The 21,622-nt window shown below is 32.1% G+C and overlaps 1 protein-coding gene across 1 annotated transcript in view; it reads right to left on the bottom strand.

Moving 5' to 3' along the window:
* Positions 1–21,622, bottom strand: part of LOC145669808 (uncharacterized) — a 330,876-nt gene that overhangs the window by 42,509 nt on the left and 266,745 nt on the right. Inside the window, exons 28-33 of the mRNA XM_081738154.1 lie at positions 19,060–19,507; positions 16,084–16,267; positions 15,847–15,973; positions 12,963–13,139; positions 10,450–10,598; positions 8,146–8,351 (exon numbers count right to left, since the gene is read on the bottom strand). Coding sequence (XP_081594280.1) covers positions 8,146–8,351; positions 10,450–10,598; positions 12,963–13,139; positions 15,847–15,973; positions 16,084–16,267; positions 19,060–19,507 — 1,291 coding nt within the window. The remainder of the gene's footprint in view (positions 1–8,145; positions 8,352–10,449; positions 10,599–12,962; positions 13,140–15,846; positions 15,974–16,083; positions 16,268–19,059; positions 19,508–21,622) is intronic.

Raw genomic sequence — 21,622 nt, 5'->3', positions numbered from 1 at the left:
TTAAAAGTACAATATATATATAAAACAAATCCATGCAATATTTAGAAGAATACAAAACAAAACTAAGAAAATCAGTTGCAAGCCTAAAGATATTAAGACATTTCATCATTTATTTTAAAAAATTAAAAAGTGATTCATGCACCTTCTTGAAATTCTTATGAAATAAATCAAGAACTGGATAAAAGTTATTAGCTGTTTCTATACTTTTATATATAGAAGACCTAGTTAGATATTTACTAATAAACGGAGCGAATTTCCTAATGTTTCTGTGAGGAATTTTTAAAGAAAAAAAATTCTCCAGAACAAAATTTCCATGCAGAATGACATGAAAAAATTTCAAATCAAAGAGCAGACGCCTGTCAGACAGAGGGACACCCTTATGTCTGACTCGCTCGCCTCTCCTATTTCTTTAAACTTCCATTTTAACCAGGCTAGGAATGAATTTTGAACTGATTCAATCGAAGAACTAAAATATTTTGCTTCACTATTCCAGATTACCGTACAATATTCAAGGTGAGATCTAACATTACACATATAGAGAATTTTGCAGGTGTTAATATTTGTAAAATTTCGACACAACCATTTAATCATTGTTAAATTCCTCCTTGCTTTGGAGATAACAAAATGAAGATTTTTTTGAAAAAGCAATCTTTCATCTAATATTACTCCTATATCTCTGACATGCTTAACAAATTGGATATGTTGATTTACTATCCTGTATTTGTAGATGGAAGGGTTAACTTTCCTTGAAAATGTTATTCCTTGCGTTTTGTTAAAGTTCAGGGGTAGGGAATTCTCTTCGGACCATTTAACTAAGATATCTATATCTATATCTATATATATATATATATATATATATATATATATATTTTGCAAAATATCTTGGTTTTGTTTGGACTTAATTTGACTGAAAATTTTAATATCATCTGCCTATAACAGATATTCACAAGTTAAATCAACACAAATATCATTAATATACAGCAAAAACAATAGTGGACCAAGATTAGAACCCTGGGGTACCCCGGAGGTATTACTATGAATAGCAGACAGTTTGCCTTTATATTTTACGATAAATTTCCTTCTGTTTAAATATGAGGTCAACCGACCATTATTATTATTATTATTATTATTATTATTATTATTATTATTATTATTATTATTATTTCTGTGCCATGAACAGCCTAATGGCAAAACTACAGCACCTTATCACACAAAAATAAACACATATTACATACAATGTAATCTATTTACTGAAAATATAAAATATAATAAAATAAAACAGTATCGAATTAAATAAAATAATATCGGATTAATAATTTCTTGTCAAATTAATACCAAATAATTTTAGTCTCAACATAGATAACATCGTCAAAAATACTACAAATAATATTTGTCAAACTCTAAAATTCATGTTTCTGTACTGATGAAAACAAATTAAAGAATTGGTCACTCTTTATTTATTTATTTATTTATTTATTTATTTATTTATTTATTTATTTATTTGTGAACAACAACACAACAGGCAAGGCACAATTATAGTGTTGGTGCATTACAAAATAAACTTACAATAATTTTCTTGAACATATTATAGTTCATATTACAGATATCAATTTCGTTGTGTTCGATACATAATTTGTTATAAGAAGAGCTTATTCTCCAGATTGGTGACTTCAATAATACGTTGGTCCTTGCCTTTTTGCAATAGAACGGACCAGAGTTTTCAACACGAGTTTTAAGTGTCAGGACATGAAAATTTAGTGTCGATATCAGATCTATACAATTAAACTCATTTTGTACTATTTTACAAAGAATGATCAGATCTACCAAATTTCGCCTTTGTTCTAGTGTAGGGATACAGAAGTTGTGTATTCATGTAAGATAGTTTTCGTAAGATGGATAGATTCCAGTACCCTTGTATACTAAGTATTTGATAAATTTGGATTGAATTTTTTCCAGTTGGTTTCAGTATTGTTGTTGCGATGGGTTCTAGATCACAGCAGCATATTCCAGTTTTGATCGGACATAAGAGTAATACATTTTTGTTAGTGTAGTAATATTGTTAAACTTCTTTCCCGTTCTAATTATGAATCCTAATATTTTAAGAAATTCGTTAACTATGTTCACTATATGCTTATTAAATGTTAGTTTCGTATCAAACGTAACCCAGAGATCTGTCACTGAATTTAATCTGTTTAATACGATCTGATTAAATCAATAATTAAACTCTATTCGATTTTTGTTTCTAGTAAACGATAGAATTTTATGTTTATACTAAGTTTATTAAAAGAACACCAATTTGCAATATTTTCTAAGTCATGTTGTAAGTTGAGACAGTCATGGATGGTCTCTATCCTAGCATATATTTCGAGGTCATCAGCAAAGAGTAATTTGTTACTTAATGATATGTGATCAGGGAGATTGTTAATGAACAAAAGAAACAATAACGGACCTAGGCTGGAGCCCTGTGGAATTCCAGAGTACGCAGTATAGTCAGTTGATTTAAACTCTTTGTAGATAACGTTTCGTTTACGGTTGCTTAAGTATGATGAGAAGAACTTGATCAAGGGAGGAGAGAAATTATAGTTGTTTAGCTTATGTAATAATACTTTGTGATTGACTCTGTCAAACGCCTTTTCAAAATCTATATATATTACATTCACCCGACATCCAACATCTAACGAGTTTGCTATAAAGTCTGTGATAATTGCAAGATTAGTTGTTGATTTGTATGGAATAAAGACATGTTGGTATGATGATATTATGGTTGTATGTGGTGAATTATCCGTCTGTATAAAATTTGTTCAAATACCGTTGCAAAAGTAGATAAAATTGATATGGGCCGGTAGTTGTTTATTTCATTTTTATTGTTGGTCTTTGGTATTGGGCAAACTATAGATGACTTCCATTTATCTGGAAAAACACGTGTTTTCAGAGAGGGGTTAAATGCAATCCATAATGGATACTATAACGACTTATCAAAAGATAGTCGTAAACCTGGTTCGTTTGCTGGGATAAAAATCCGAAGTGGTAGTAATTCTTTGGCATAAAAATATTAGTTTCGATATTTAAATACCATTAATCTCACCTTTTTAATAAAACTGACAACGTCTATAAACGCTGTTAAACTGGTTTATTATTTGATATAACTTATAATATCCTTTTCTTAAAACTGTTAAGTACACAAACTCACTGACTAGTTAACCATAAAACATGTTCATATCATCAACTATCCCATAATAATCACTTACATATATTAAAAACAATCTTCTTTTGTTAATATAAAAATGAACATTCTACTAAGTATAGTGCATATGTATGAGTACTTTCTGCCCAAGGTACAGGTAAACATTACACAAACCAAAGTATTTTGTTGTATAAAAATGTCGCTCGACAAAGGGACTGAATATAAAAGTCATGAGTAGGCTTGGCTTTTATCTTCAAGAACCACTGGTCCGTTTACATTAGTGTTCTTATATTATATATGTCCCTCATATTTTGATCGCACCTTGTATATCTATTCATTATATTTCACATATACATATATATATATAAATACATTCATAACAATTCTTTCATTTCATCAATATTTATCTTTAATTACATTAATTATATTTATTTTATTATTATCCACTATATTATTAATATATTTCCTTATTGAAATATCGTCGCTTATTTAATTAATCGTCGACGGGTGCGATTTCGAAAAATGTAAAGGACAAACGTGGGTTACAAATAATATTAATCTTTACGGGCGCATTAAATAACAAATAAGTCGGATGTTGCATTTAAAGGTATACATAGTAGCACTAAGATGTTATAATAAAGAAGAATTTCTTTCGAGGTAGTCGTTGGATAATTGATTTTATAGAATAGAGCTTCTTTTTAACATAATCTTTGATAATTAAGTTTTCAACACAAATCAATCTAATATAAATAATCTTTGCTTTTAATTAATTATAAATCGAATTATAATTCCTCATATTAACAAGAAAGAATAAAAATCATTTGAAAATTAATTTTCCAGTCTACCTAAAACTCTATTTAAGCATTTCAAGTATTTTTAAGAATCGTTTTCATTATTGATATTAACACATAAACTTAAAATGAAAATTTACAGGAATCTACAACTAACATGAATTTAACCTAATTTCAGTAACGGTAATCAGGTTACATTCGAACTTGCATACGGTTCTAATAAAGTACATTGTACTGCGCTATCATGATTAGGTTCTACATTGTGTTGTACATGTCTTTCATCGTGATTCTGACTTTGATATGAAGTCCCATCTCTGGATCTCCAATTACGTCTATCCACGTAGTTCGCTACATTTCTGGAATTTCGCTCAGTACTTCGATTATTTTTATATCTACTGCTGTTGAGTGATCTGACATCATAATTACCATGATTAGTTAGGTTAAGCGGATTCCCTACATAACCTTGTCTATTTTGCTCATTTGGATTGCTAGAGTATACTCGGCTTAGGTTAGGTTCTGTATTATTCACACTCCGAATATTTAAATTCCGAACAGGCACCAAATGATCTGAATTATTCTTATTTTTACCCATTCCTGATTGTGGGTTCATGGCATGGTATTGAGTTTCGTAGCATTGGACAAGCATCAATAAATGGCTGAAACTCATACACTGTGTGGAAAATAAGATCTGTTGCAGTTTAAATGGAAGCAAATTTCGAATCGATGCTATTATTCTCGATTCCGATTGCAAAGGATTAACGACCTATAAGTCGTTGTAGACATTTACAACAAACTCTACAAGAGATTTGTGCAATCGAGGATTGAAGTGTTGATTTCTAAGGGTGGCATCTCTATTTGCCAGCAAAAAGTCATTTTCATAATTTGCGATCAATGCCGCTTTGAATTCCTCATAGGTACTAATGTGATCACGTATTGCTTTAAACCATAAGGAACAAGGTGGGAGTAATACATGGGGTATTAATTTCATATATTGTGATCGGTCGATAGACATTATATTACATTCGTCTTGGAATTTCTCTAAGAAAGAAGTAGCATTCTCATTACACTTACCACTGAATTTGCTCATAGCTCTGATTTCACTCATTTTAACACTTAATTTTACCTTCTTTTTCTCATTCCTTGTTCTTGTTGAGTGATTGTTCCTATCCGTTACGTGCTGTATCATGATACCATCTATGTTTCGCTCATCAGTGCTCTTCGGACAACTTTCTTCTAGTATAATATCCTCATCAGATCCGGGCGAAGGCGAGTTCATCTCTGGTGAGTGGGGCAACTCAAAGCGATCACTACCCAAGTTATTACGGAAAATGTTGTCTTTAGCCTGTAACGTTCTAATCTCTTCCTGAATAGTAGCTAACAACTGTGTATTTACACGTATGTTATTAGAGTTGTTGCTGACCTGGATCTTTTGCTGTTTAATGGAAGATTCTATTACTTCTAAATCTTTTTTTACAGCACTAATTTCTTGGTTTTGTTGATTGTGCTTTTCTTGACAATCATCGGATATCCTTTTTAACTTTTCCTCGAACTGTGAGGAAATGTCGTTCACCACCTGGACAATTGTCTGTTTCGTTTCGTCGGATTTCTGTTCTATCCGTCTACTTAATTCTTCATATTGCTTGTTAGCTTCGTCAAACTTCTGTTCTATCTTATGTTCCATGATCTTGTTAGATTCGTTGAATTTCTGTTCCATGGTCTTGTTAGATTCGTTGAATTTCTGTTCCATGGTCTTGTTAGATTCGTTGAATTTCTGTTCCATGGTCTGCTTTATCTCGGTAGACATCTGCATTATTTGTCGCTGTAAAGCTAACAAGATATCTTCCGATGCCAATCCTGGTGTTACACTAGTCTCATCGCTGTCACTAGTGTTTGATTCCTGCTGCATTGTTTCGTTGTCCATTTTTCTTATGATTACTTTACCACTTCGCAATATTGTTAAGTTCGTATTCATTAACTGTAATATGAAAGTAAATTCAGCCTTACTCTTCTTCGGGAATTGAATTTACAAAGTCCCGGGTGAGGTAAACCAAATTTTTATAACGACTTATCAAAAGATAGTCGTAAACCTGGTTCGTTTGCTGGGATAAAAATCCGAAGTGGTAGTAATTCTTTGGCATAAAAATATTAGTTTCGATATTTAAATACCATTAATCTCACCTTTTTAATAAAACTGACAACGTCTATAAACGCTGTTAAACTGGTTTATTATTTGATATAACTTATAATATCCTTTTCTTAAAACTGTTAAGTACACAAACTCACTGACTAGTTAACCATAAAACATGTTCATATCATCAACTATCCCATAATAATCACTTACATATATTAAAAACAATCTTCTTTTGTTAATATAAAAATGAACATTCTACTAAGTATAGTGCATATGTATGAGTACTTTCTGCCCAAGGTACAGGTAAATATTACACAAACCAAAGTATTTTGTTGTAATACGTAAATGCATCTATACACTCCTTTACAATATATGGAGATATTCCATCGGGTCCAACAGCTGTTCTGGGCTTTAATTTTTTGATTGCTATTTCTACTTCAGATTGAGTGATTTCATCTACGCTAGTAACTACTTTTTTTCATTTACATAATTTACTATAATGATATTAGTGCTGTCTGTGTCATGCACAAATACTGAAGAAAAATAAGCAAATGCATTGGCTATTTCATTATTACGATAAAGTTCACGTCCCTCGTAATTCAATTTCTCCCCAGAAAGATGTTTAGTCTTATTTTTTTACAAAGTTCCATAATTCATTGGTATTGTTATTGATGCTATTTTCGGTCTCTTGTATGAACTTCCCGTATGCTAGCTTAATGTCTTTTTTTTATTATTTCCCTACGCAATTCACTGAATTTATTAAGATAATGTGCTTCTTTGCAATGTTTGTCCTTTTTATGGTAAATTGCTTTCGTTTTGAGATTTTTGATAATTTCATTTGTTAACCAGCACGGATTATCTGTTCACGAATTGTTTCTAAGCGGCACCCACTTATCGAATACACTATAAATAATACTATACAGATTATTAACTAAGTAATTAACGTTTTCATGATCTTTTAGGCAGTTCCAATCAATATACGAAAATTTAAGATACATCCCTAAGAAGTCTGCTTTCTGGAATTAGTGGATATCTTTCCCTTAAGACTTCCATGGTCGTTATATTAGATACACTATTCTTAACATTACAGATTTTGGATTCAAAGAAACTAATATTGATCCATTTCTCGTATTATACATTGCTACCTTTATACCTATATTATCTAGCAATATTCACTATTATATCTATTGTCTATAATAGAAATAATAATAAAATGTTTAATATGTAAATGTTTACTAGGGAAAAACAAGTACAGCCACAAAGTGCCCCCAAGAGAGATTATACAAAATATAGGGCGCTTACATTTAAACATAACATAAAAATTAAACATGCAAAAAGAAAAAAAATGCAATGGCTATTACAGATGAACATACAATAAAAATCATAATGAAAAAACAAACATAATTATCATCTCAAGTACATCTCAAACAAAGTACACCCAGTCATGAGACTAAAATAATAACATATTGATATGATTATACAATAGGGGGGAAAATGTATATAACATATTAAAAAGGAACATACATAAAGTCACAAAGTTACAAATGAAAACAATGAAAATCATAAACGAATATAAGCGTAATTTTCAAATCAATTGACAACTTAATCAAAGTACACTCATTCATAAGACAGAAATGAAAAGTAATAGAATAAGTATACCAAAGAATACAAAATAAGCATATGGCATGTAAAACTCATAACCAAGATAAAAAAAAGAAAAAAGGAGAAGTGTAGTATCCAAAAAAGGGAGAAAGGTTAAAAGAGAAAAAAGATGATAGGAAAAGAGAAAGAAAATTAAAAAGAGAGAACAAGAAAAACAACCTAAAAACAACAAAAAAATTCTCATATGGTACCTTACAAGTTGAGGATAATAATAATAATAATAATAATAATAATAATAATAATAATAATAATAATAATAATAATAATAATAATAATAAACAGCGCTTTGAGAATTTTTATATTAGATTTTCTTTTAATATTACTGATACATACTACTACGGAAGAAAGAAAATGAGAAAAACTCGTATCTTATTTACCTCATCAGCCGTCATTTTCCTCAATTCTCCTTTGGAATTTTGGCCGACATCGCGTTTTGTTCTCCTTTCCATTTTAAGACCATGAAATTCCTTGTCTATTGATCTGTTATATGATGGAACAACAGATCTTTTCTTTCTTTTAAAACTTGAAGCTAATAAAAGCTTTTTACTTGTCGTTATTTGCGTATATCGTTTCATTGCTTCCGCTACAAGAAATGTAAGACGAAATTGTTAATGAATAAAGCTACGAACTTCTTAACGTCACTAGATGTCTATCAGCAAGTTATTATTACAAAATTTTTGTAACTCCAACTTTTTATTCATAATCATATATACAATAAGAAAACTATATATTAGCTAGGACTACCAAAAGTAATTCCTTATTTTAAAGATATCAATGATATATAATTCAATAATAATCAGAAACTTCACTTGTAAGTGCCTATATGTCATAAATAAGCTCTGTTTGGTGTTAAAGTGATTTGTAATTATTTCAAAAATACATTTTTACTACGAGGGCCGTTTGGAAAGTAACCTCCGATTGGTTAAGAAAGAAACACCAAAGTAAATAAGAAGAATTTATTATATACATCTGAAAACTACTTCTTTGCTTTATTTTTAACATAGTTTCCATAAACATTCAAGTACTTATTTATATCTCTGTACTAGCGTAGAAATTTCATCAGCATAAAAAATCTCCCGCCTGTGCCTTGAGCCAGCCTGTGACCGCATCTTTCAGCTCCTCATCATCACCAAAGCGCTGAGATCCAAGGAAATTCATTGGAAAGCCCCGAAAGTATGGAACGTCAATTTTCACGAACTTTTCCATCAACTTTCTGAACGAGCTCATCAGTGACTACTGATGGCCTGCCACTCCTCTCTTCGTCATGAATGTTTGATCGTCCACTTTTAAATAAACAAACCCATTCACGAACAACTCCTTCACTCATTACACTTGGTCCATACACTTCACAAAGCTCCCGATGATTAGCTGCTGCCGAATATTGTTTCGCCATAAGGAAACGTAGAACAGCTCGCACCTCGCACTTGGCGGGGTTTTCTATTGCAGCATATATTTTGAGACGCTACAAAAGTGGAACTAGTGATCGGACAACCTTCACTTTACCATGGCTGGATGCAGACTGATCTAATGCGCACGTCTGTTCAAAGATGGTAGCTCTACTCCCACTACTTCACGCACAGTGACCAATCGAAGATTACTTTCCGAACACGCCTCTTATTATTTGTGTTAAGGGCCTATTTTTCTTTTTTCTTCATATGTACATGTTAATAAATGTTTTTACCATCGGAGCATTACTTCAGGGAATTCAAGTTTATGTTACAAGAGGTGGTATCATTACAGCTTATGCTTCCCTATTACCATTGATACTGACGAAGGATTTCTGTTGAAACTGAATGGTAATGTATAAATATAGATGTTTATTACTGAAGTTTTTGATTGTTATATTTATTTATTTATTAGCTGCTATTGTACTTTCTGATTTGCTATATAGATTCACCTGATTTACGGTAAGTAAACGAATATTTTTAGTGTCTTATTTGATATCATCATTAAAAGTTGTTTTGCGTTAATGAAGTGAAATAACAGAGCAAATAAACAAAGTGAAAAGATACAATTATAAAAATAACTAAATCGAACGTATATACCAAAACTAAACCACTTAGCGTAACGGCCCATTTGTGAGCCTAGCCTGCTCCAGCGCCATCTACTAGCGATTGGCTGAACTATGTCCAGTCTAGCGGCGAACACGTGGTCAGCCCACTGCGACGCCCCGTCCCTAACAGTCGTATCAAAAACTTTCTAGACCTAATGGCCGCCACGTCTTGTTTTCACGGGACTCCCCAGTTCGCCTCACGACCCTGGGTGGACGCCGAAAATTGAGAAGCACCGATCGGGAATTGAACCCGGGATCACGCGGACACGAATCCAACGCTCTAACTGTGTTTCCCAAATCTAACGTATATAATTAGTAATAACTAATGACGTTATAAAAAGAAAGTGTTACAAATTGCATGCGAAAGTATAGTTTCCAAGTTAGTGATTAGATGTTTTTTTTTTTTCTAACGATAACATTGATGGTATGATTCAACGGTATACTCTTTAACATGTAATTTTATTTATATATTTAAGCTGTCTCTGTAATTACATGCGATATGGTTACTTTTATGTCAATTACTCAAAATAAAATTATGAATTTCAGTGAAAATATTTAAGTTAAGAGACAGTCTCATAAATCTGATATGCTTTATCTTGTACATATTAAATGATGAAAAGTTTCTAACCGTTTCCACTGAGAAGATTTAGGATTTTGTCCTTGAACGTTTTAATGTCCTGCAGCGTTTCTTCTGACACGTTGATCTCCTTCAGAATGTTGATAGACATATCAAGGAAATTCAGACTTTCCTCCAACGATTCAGGAGATTTTCCTAAGCTGAAAAAGAACTTAAGCTATATTAAAGGAATACGAGTTTCTAAAAAGGTATGTCTACAAGCAGTTTTTGAAAAAGTTGTTACTAAAATAATTCGTAATTGCTTAATTAAAGGATATCCTTTTTGACTGAATATCGAACTACTGAAATAAAATTAATTATATTGTTTTCATTATACTATGATTTAACATTAATTTATTATGAAACTTCCAATAAGCAGAAATACCTATTGCTACCTTTCTTTTTGCATTGCCATCTGCAACTCGGTAAGCTGCGTAATTTGATTCTACTTTACTAGTACAATGTAACACACAACTGTAAATGGATATAACACATCATAAAACAAGAAGTCATTACATCTTTGGTCTTAGAATTAAAGCCAAAACTTTAATTTGCGATTTAAAACTTTGAAAGTTACTGGAAGAATTAGCTAATATGTGAATGTTTATATAGTATTATAAAATTTCAGGTTTAAGTTTCGAAATTAAAGTAGAAAATATGATTAAGTGTTTGAATGTATGTGGGTCAGTCATAAAGTTAGTTGCACTCCTTCGTAAATATTTTCCGTCAAAAGTTATTGTGGGAAACTGTATGGCAACACTTCAGACATGTAGCTGTATCGTGTGACGTAGCGACTTTCATGAGGCGAGTGGAGGTGTTCTGATAATCAGTCATAAACATGTCTCAACAGCTGCAAGTGACGCCCAAATTGGAAATGGGTGCAGCGATTCCTTTTTTGTGGGCGCAAAGGTGTAGCTGCACCGAAATTTATCGGCAGTTGCATGAAGTGTATGGTGAAAATGCAATGTCATAGCAAGTGAGACCGCATACAGGACAACAAACGTGCGAACTTCTGACAAAGTTTAGGTGGGAAATGTGAGATTTTTCTTATAGCCCAGACCTTTCACTGTGTCACTTCCATGTTTTTGGTCCCATGCAAGACGAGCTTTCAAAGCAACGATACCACTCGGATGATGAGATAAAAGCTGCAGCCCAGAAATGGTTATCGGGCATTGGACGGGATTTTTTTTGCAGAAGGCATAGAAAAACTTGTGCCACGCCTCGACAAATGCTTAAATAAAGAAGGAAATTACGTTGTAAAGGAGACTGTGAATGGAAATTTACGATACAAATAAAGTTATTATAACATTTCTATCCTGTTTTATTTTCTGAAGCAGTGCAACTAACTTTTTTTTACTGACCCTCGTATTAATCATACATTATGAAATATTAATCACATCAACTATGTTATAAATGTAATCAGCATGAGTACACATAACAAATGAATCCATTACATCATCAAATGTTTAATGAAACGTAAACAAAATAAGCACAGAAGAATACAAGAAATATATATTTACACTAACCAAACTAAAGTAATAAAGATAAGTAATAATATTGTGTCCTATATATACACAAAAGTGTTGTACATATTTGTGTAAAAGACATATTTAATTTCCATTATGTACCTTTATAAACTTCTAATAATCTTAGTAAGTGTAATTACTATTTCTTATTTTCTACGGCGCTCATTGTGTACAGCTGTATTTTGTTTCTGAGTCAATTAAAAAGTATAACTGTTGCTCAAATTTCAGAAAATAATGTCAAGCTTTCTTTTCTAAGCAACGATGAACACCAGTTAGTTGTAGGTCTGCGGCACAAAAAAGTAGCACATTTTGGTTACAGTCTGTACACAAAATGTGCAGGTTTATATATATATATAAATGACTGCACACGAGAAAGGAATTCAAACAAAAATGCTACGAAAGAAGTTAATTACTCAATACATAAACTTTCTTCTTTCTGAAGGATCGATAAATTCGTCTCAACAATTGAATATCCTTATAATACATCATACATATATTTTAACATAGGTTATAATGGGTACTATTTGAGAATATTACGATTACAATAATATGGCAATAGTCTAGTGTTGTCAAAGGCTCGAGCGGCTCGGCTCACGGCTCAGTCACCACCGAGCCGAACCAAGAAGTGAGCCGAGTCAACAGTTCATCCAACCGAGCCGGCTCGAGCCGATGGCTCACCTGAGCCGAACCTGACCAAGTCAATGGCTCATTCCAATTGAGCCGACTTGAGCTGTTGGCTCAGTTGAACCGAGCCGAGCCGAGCTGGTTGACACCACTACAATAGTCCAATGGGATATGCTTAAATTTATCTTAAAATTTTAAGTTTGCCAGAATCAGCAAATGGAGTATCAGGGCCCATCAAGGCTCACTTTTTGTTACGGTTCTGCAACTCATTAAGTATACTCAAAGTTATGAAATTACGAACATCGCAAGAGAAATGATAAAGAAGAAAAGAAATATTTTAAACAATAAAAGAAAAAAGAAAGAAACCAAACATACCTTGCTTTTAAAGTATTTACAGCATCTTTTATTCCACTCTCAACCAGAGTTGCCATTTTCTTATATAATTCCTGATTTGGGTAATTTTTTAATGTTTGAAGGGTTATGTAAGCTAATCCAAGTCCTTCCACATACTCCTGGACGGATAATAAACTCATAAACGTCTTACCAATTTCACTGAAAACAAATTAAGGGGTCAATGAATTAATATTTTGTTAATTGTAATAATTGTGCATAGTTAAAAATAAAATTATTCTATTAGTATATTTCTCATGTTACATCACACAAAGCAAAGGCAGGATGAGTTTCAACGGAAATAATCTTAGTTTAAAGAAAACAATACACTCTGTACATATTCATTTAGTTACACAAAGAATTGATCAAAGTTTATCACTGTTATGATGCTTGTAAATCCAGTTGTTTTTTTTTTTTTTTTTCATGGAGCAATATTTCAAAACTTAATTTTGTTTTCTTACCAAGAATTAAAGGATCTTTAGAAACAGTCGAAGGTAGATATTTAGGAAGACTTAAAATCAAATAATAAAAAAATAACATTAGATTGATTCAGGTTATAGATATCTGTCAAATCTGCATTCGTTTGCTTTAAAAAAAAAAAAACATTATAGTAAGAATTATGTTTTCTTTCATTCAAATAATATTAAACATACTTATGCAAATTCATTTTCAAAAAGCAAAGAACATTTAACAGGACTTGAATGCAAGAAATCAATGAACAAAATTAAATCGTTAAAATTCTAGAAAAGAATGTAAGCAAAAGCCTAGTACTGACCGGAATAAAAAAAAGAAAGAGAAACAGTATTCTTCTAAGTCAGTCTAAGTAGCACTTTCGGAAAATCCTTCTTACATCTTCAGCTTAAATCAAATTTGAAGAGAAGATTTACAACATGGGGGAGAAATGTGGATTGGTAAAAAAGAGATGGTTAAAAGGATTTTTAAAAGGAAGCACAAGTCTTCTGTCAAAAACTGAACTCATGCAAATAGTCACTCACTCATCACTGTTTTTATCAAGCTATCAGATTCAAACACAAAGAAATTGACCTTTTAAGTCGTAACTGCTATAAACAACTTATCACCTTGCACTCACAAGTTGACCATTGCACCTCATATATCTGTTTGCATATACTATTTTCACTAAATTACAAAAGGATTTTTATTTTAAACTGCATAGATTAAAGAAGAAAATTCAAACATTAGGTGGACCCTGGCACCAAGAGAGAGAAAAAAAGAGCGACAGTGAACAGTGATGAATAAATGACCATTTTCATGTGTTCATTTTTTGACAGGAATTGTGCTTCATTTTTTAAATCATTTTAACAATTCTCTTTAGCAATTCACATTTAAATACTTTTCGAATTAGATCTAAGCTGAAAATGGAAGAAAGACCTTCCGAAACCGCTACTTAGACTTAGAAGAATACTGTGTTTTTTAGGTCAATATTAGCCTTTTGCTTACATTTCTTTCTAAACATTATCAACGCTCGCAATACTGTGATCGTTAAAATTCTAGTTCATTTTATAGAAAACAAGTTTCCTTATAAACCAATAGACTAAGAAAACAGATGGCGTGAGTATTCCATACCGTTAAGAATTAATGAAAGATAAACATTTTCATCTTGCTTTGGTAAGAAGAGTTCGCCTACAGAACCTATTGAATATGTACACGGAAAAAGATAAACACCTAGTACAAAGGAAATGTCCATTTATTTTTTTAAAATTTATTTTGAGGTGTGGAAAATATAGAACAAGAACACAATATGCTGGATCGAAGGAAAGATACAAGTAATTTAACTTCTATTTACGATACACTGTACAGTAAACTGGAAAACAGTAATAACAAAGTAACAGAAAACATTACAATGAAGAACAGGAAATTGCGGACAAGAGAACAGTTTACTGAAGAATATATTTTTCTAGCAGAGGCGGCTCGCAAGGAAAATCACATTAGTAAAAATTAGTTTTATATATTGAAAATAAGAGAATAAAAATTGTCTAATATATTTATTACTGTGTACAAAAATGAGTACATTAAGAAATATTTCTTCTTCTAGTTTTTAAAGGAAAAACATTTTATCAATGTGACTTCCCTCACAAGCCGCCTCTGTTTTCGAGAAAAATTATATCACTGGCGTTCGAGGAAAGGGGAACAAGCTCAAAAACTCAATTTTCAGACAAATATACAAAAAAATGCTATTCTTCAATATTTATATTTCAAATATTAAGGAATAACTTTCTATGGTCACAATCTACAAACAAAATGGGTAAAAGGCTTCATCTCAAAATTGAGCTTTTAGACTTGTTCCTCTTTTGCCAAAAACCACACACAAACACAAACACACACACACACACACACACATATATATATATATATACTATAAAAATATTCTATAGAATAAGAAATTAGATAAAAATATGAGAAAAAGTGGAAAGGCTATTACTCACTGCAAAAAGTATGTAGCAGAATTTTCTTCTATATTCAACAGGTAGCGCTTTCGGAAGATGCTACTTCCTTCATCAGTCTGTGGTAGATTTCAAAAAGAATAAAAAAAACATGAAGAATGGTTAAAAAATGGTTTAAAGGTTAGGATATGTAAACAACAAATCTTTTGTCAAACATTAAAACACACGGGAATAGAAACTCACTGACATTGTATACTCTCAGTTGCACAGTTACATATCCTAACCTTTTAACCATTTTTGACCCATCCTTCATTTTTTTTTAAATCCTTTTTGAAGTGCTACCTGTTGCATATAGAATATTCTGCTACATATTTTTTTGCGATGAATAATAGCCTTTCCGCTTTTTCTCATTGAATATAATCATCGCTCGCAATATTGTGATAGATAAAAATAAGTATCGCACTTACTCAATTTCTTCAGCAGTTATTTCGCTGGGCATTTGAGTCGTTACAGGTTCACCCTCTAAAGACGAGCAAGTTTTGTAGACATCGCATACTTTAAGGACGGGAGTGATAGTTGTTTCGCCGCTTGAAGCTGTAAACAAATGATAATGTTACATAAATAATACCTCGAATTCTTTTCTGTTACAGTTACAGTATATTTAAATATTGGCTCTAAACATAAAAGAGAATAATTCTTCTCACCTGCCAAAAGAAACGTTTCAACTTGCAGTTCATCTGACGTGACTTTGAACACCTCTTCGTACTCGCTTTCTCCAACTTTGTATCCAAAATAATATTTAAGAGGGAAATCGGCTGGAGAGTCATACGCGTTCTCTGTTGTAAAAGTAAACCTAGTTTTTAGAGCCTCTCCAGTGCTTGGAGTCACCTGGAAAATTAAACACCCATTTAACAAACCTGCCTATACATGAATTATTATCCAACATGAATTACTATACATTAATTATCCAACCTATACAACAATAAGTTACGACTTTCTAATTAATATAGTCACAACGTAAAACTGTAATTAAACTTAAAGAATACATTTATATGAACAATTCCATCGAAAACATTCGAATTATACTGTAGCGCATTTATCAAATAATAACACAGCTATACAAAATAAATAAATAAATAAATGAAATAAAATAAGTTCTGTTCAGGGTATGGATTCGATATATATATATATATATATATATATATATATATATATATTTCGCTGAACCTAAATTTTGAAACCCCATGAACGATTGACCGCGTCAGTTTTCTTTTATGGGAAAAAAACACGTGTATTATCCATATCCAAAATCGCTCAAGTTTTACGCCCATAAAAATAACACGATCAGTCGTTCTGGGGTTTCAAAATTTGGATTCTGTATAACAAAACACATCGAATCCATACCCTGGGGGTCCGGTGCACAGAACTTTTTTTTTTTTTTTTTTTTTTGTGTGTGTGTGTGTGTGGCTGTGTTAATTTAATAAATACAAGTATCCTTTATGTACTAACAAAACAGGACTGATTTACTGGCTAGTTACAAAAGTGATCAATTTTCCATGTTTCAGTGAAGAAAACTTATATCACTGGTTTAGTTTTCTCAAATAATACTGAGCTTTCGACATATTTTTAACTTTCATGTACGGTCTACAGAAGACTCATATTTATGAGAGTGGACCTCGACATGTATCATAGTTGTTAGAATAAATATATAATGTAATCAGTGGAGGCTCTTAAGGGAAGTTACATAAATAAAAAATAACTTTTACCGTTGCACGCTAAGGAGAGAAGGCTTACTTAATATACTAATCAAGTATATATAGCTTTTTCAAGCTATACGAAGCTTTCTTTCCTTATTCTGTGACGGTAACATTTTAATTTGTACTAAATGAAAGGAATTATTTGTGGATAAGTTAGAACGAGATTTATTATACACATATAAGAAATAGAAAATATATGGCTCCTAATATTATTTATTATTCCAAAACTGCTAATTATTACTTTTCAGCAAAAGAAACTAACATAAAAAACTAATTTAAGATAACTATCTAACTTTAAGGCCTATAGAACCCGGAGGTTCAATGCCGCGTTCATAAAAGCTCTCCATCGACTTCTATCCTTATCCAACTGGATCCAGTTTCTACTTTGTATTCCTATTTCTGCGAGATCCATCTTAATATTGTCTTCCCCTATGAGCCAGGGTCTTCCTAGTGGTTGTGTACCGATTGGAATTCCAGTTAAAACTTGAAAGCGTTCCTGCTTTCTTCCATTCTGCCTACACCACCTGCCCACCTGAGTCTCCTACACTTGATAGCACTAACAATGTTTGGTAAACAGTATGAATTATGCAGATCTTCATTATGAAGTTTCCGCCATTCCCCATTCTCGTTCCTTTTTGGGTCCGAATATTCGTCTCAGGATTTTATTCGCAAACACTTTCAGTCTACGTTCTCTCCTCAGAATAAGCGACCATGTTTGGCAACCATACAGAACAACAGGTATGATTATCGTTTTATATATTTTAAGTTCAAATTCCTCGACAGAATTCGCAACGACAAAAGATTTTGAACTGAATAATAACACGAACTCTCTGCTTTTAATCGACATTTAACTTCTTCGTGAAATATGGTTTTGGTCTGTTAATATTGATCCTAGAAATTTGAAAGTATCCACTTTATCAGAAGCATTATTTGATATTTTAACGCATCCATAATTTGCAGCTTTACGATCTCGACGGACTTCCATGTATTTAGTTTTAATCCAAGATAACACTATACACAAACAACTTTTATCATATACGACAAGTGAATTGTACATGCCAGAATAAATGTTACAGAAAATAGAATCAAAACGTAAAAAAGAAAGAAAGAAAGATGTATACAACTTGATAAATATGTATTTATAAAAAATTATAAATAAAAATATAATTTACTTCACAAATATGTAAAACTGAAGATTGAAATATAATTATGAATTTAAGAGGCATAAATAAGATTATGTGTCTGAAGATTAAAGATTGAATTATGGTCCTCCTGTATAGTGATTTTGTTTGATTGATTGAAGTTTTACTCTATATACATGGAACCAAATTTACAATTTAAGGAAAAATAGGAACTTCATGTGAGTCGAACGCAGAATTACGTGTACAGAAAATATACATGGTACCCAATCGAGTGCTTTGACTACCTTCGTTGTTGAAACAGTAAGAATAACTGAAATTTTGTAATTGTCAAAGAAAACATTTACATTTCCGTGCGCTTCTAAGAAATATATGAGACATTACTTTAAAAAATATATATCCTTGCACACCTGGTTCTCATTTCCATGATTATGCACACTTGTTCTGCTCCTTGAAGGTAATTTTCGACCTTCTCTTTTGAATCGAAAATTGACTTTAGAAAAACTCGAAAAGATAAAGTCGAAAATTACTATTATTGAACAGAACGAGCTAGTTAAAACATTAGACTCATATCATATAATTTACACATAGAAGTGTAGTACTTTCACTAATGCTGGCATAAATATTAGCACTGTAAAATATAATGATGACAAGCTTTATATATAAATAATGTTTCGTAAATCTAGACTAAAATTCAATTCGTAAATGTACATAACAAGAGAAAAGTGTTACTATTAAAACAAAAAGGTCTGAAAGCTCAAGTTTTAAAGGATTGTGTACATACCTGAATCAGTGTGACAACTGGTGGAGAATTCGTTTGAATCAAGACCCCAGCGTACGCTGTTACTTTAGTAGGGTGTGATGCAGTAAGACGTACTTTATACTTGGCGTTTCCTTTTAGGCCAGACCACGTGGTAATAGGACCTGGTATCACCAAAGGCAGTTCTCTATTCTCAGCGTCCTCAGACAAATAGGTGATGTCCCCTAAGCCCAAGGATGGCCCGGCCAAGTCAAAGTGTTCGTAGCCCATCTCCTCAACCACCGACCACTGGAGTCTGTAGCCAGCTGGTGCAGTGACCAGGGCTTGGATGGTCACACCTTCATCAGGGTTGGCTGGTTTACTATTGTCATAGATAATAGTAATCGTGGGTGGTAGTCCAGGAACCACAGCCACTTTTGCAGAGGTTTCGCCTTTTCTCGTATCTTTGTACACGTATACTCCGAAGACATATCTATAAAGATAAATTAAAAGAATCAGTCTAGAAAGAAGCTTTTGTTCAATGTGTCGAGACAGATTTTATTATTATTATTATTATTATTATTATTATTATTATTATTATTATTATTATTATTATTATTATATTGCTTTAAAAGTTTTCTCACTCATTGGTGCTCCAATGTAAAAATAATAATATTAAAAAAATACTGTATCAAATGATGGTTTCGTGGAAAAAGAAATGAGCATTGAGCCCATTTTACTTGCAGTTGTCATTAATGCTCTAATTCATAATTTATATGATGAGAGCGCCAATTATCCGCTTCGCTGGGTTAAAACAAGAAAAATTAGTAATATATTCCATTAGTCAGTCACTTTTTTATTATTACTGAAGCGCTCTCTGATATCCAGGGCCCGGATCTTGTTGACAAGTCAACTTTCTTCTGTTCCGCATAGAAGAAGGCAAGTTCAAGTAAAAACATTATCCATCAACTCTAGGTTCTAAAAATATAGTTTTTTAGGATCAACTTTTGGTCTCTTTTTGCTGTTTTGAAATTTCAGGTCATTTTTTAATATTTTAAGGTAACTTTTAGGTCACTTATGGTCTTTTTATTCTTTTTTTTATACATAAGGACATCTTTAAATGAACACGGTTTACGAATGTGGAAAAGACGAAGTTGAATAATCTCTTTTCTTACTTCCTGACTATTGGAGTGGAAAAACTGCATTCTTAACAAGCTAATGAAAACTAAACTGTAGCTGGTTAACGAAAGGCGGGGGTTGGTAGGTGGCCAAACAGATAGTTTTGGGTTATTGACCACAATGAATGTTATCACGTGAATAACTAAAAATGCATTAGAAGGCGTACAAGGGCTTTAAACGTGTTTTTATCTATTATTTTCCTGTAGTCTAAACTTGCTAAGTTTTATTGTTTAAGAATGCTTCCTAGTTTCAACTCGGGAGTGAACTGACGCTTTCAATACTTACAATGCCGTACAATGGACTGATCAATGGACATAAGTGATAAATGGACTGCAACTAACTGAAACAAAACTTTTTGAATATGAGTGAGAAATGTTAATTAAAAATCCAATGTTTAATGTCAATGTTTAATGAAATAAAAGTTTGAGAAAACGTAAGTTTTAAGGTCAATTTTTTGTGATTTTAGGGTCATTTTACAGGAATTTTAGTGTCATTTTATAGGTCACTTTTTAAAATTTTTTTAGGTCAACAAGATCCGGGCCCTGCTGATATCGATCATTTTTGATCATTTTTATAAATCTCCCCATCCCTCCTCCCCTATGTTGCAACGTCAAAGTGAAATGAAAAAATATCCCAGGTCCGAACTTCATCTATGTTGAAAATCTGATCAAGATCGGTCGGGTGGTTGAAGAGAAACCAGTAAAAAAAAAAAATCGACTTCATAAGACCTCATGGATTAAACCAGCGATAATTTTCTGCTTTCTTCGAAGATCTAGAAACATATGTTCTGTGCTCCCTATTACACAGAAGTTTTTTTTAGATATTTTGCTTCTCGATTCTCGAAAGATTCTGGAAATTGAGAGACGAAATTCGCCAGTTTTTGGAAATCTAAAGACAAACACTAGATTGCTGGCAGATTCTGCGTGGTTATATTTATTTTCTGGTTGATATTACAAAATATTTATGAGATTTTAATTTAAAACTGCAAGCAAAATATATAATTATTACCAATATCAATGATCAGGTAGAAACATTTAAGCGCGAGTTACTGCTCCTGGGAGAAACAGTTAAAAAAACGAAGATTTAATGCATTTCCAAAACAAGTTCAATGGAGCCTGTTTTGTACAAAATGACACCAAGAATATTCAGCGTTTGAAGACTGAATTTAATATTTGATTTATAGAAGATAAGCTCTTCCTATTTTCTGCTCTATTTTCAACTGACATTGATAAAGTGCCAAGCTATTTACGGATAGAACAACAGAAATTCAGTACAACTCAACTCTAAAACGCGGGTATTCTCGAATTTTACGAATACTTGCGTGTACGGTTTCCAGAAATCCGGAATTTTGTATCATACGTGATTTCCATTTTCGATAGTAAGTATTATTGTGAACTACTTTTGTAACTCATGAAAAGGAAGAAGTCCC

The sequence above is a fragment of the Thermobia domestica genome, chromosome 2, assembly GCF_964235325.1.
Source record: "Thermobia domestica chromosome 2, izTheDome1.hap1.1, whole genome shotgun sequence".
Taxonomy (NCBI): Eukaryota; Metazoa; Arthropoda; class Insecta; order Zygentoma; family Lepismatidae; genus Thermobia; species Thermobia domestica.
The sequence above is the reverse complement of the archived record's forward strand: the minus strand, read 5'-3'. Positions and strand labels throughout refer to the sequence as shown.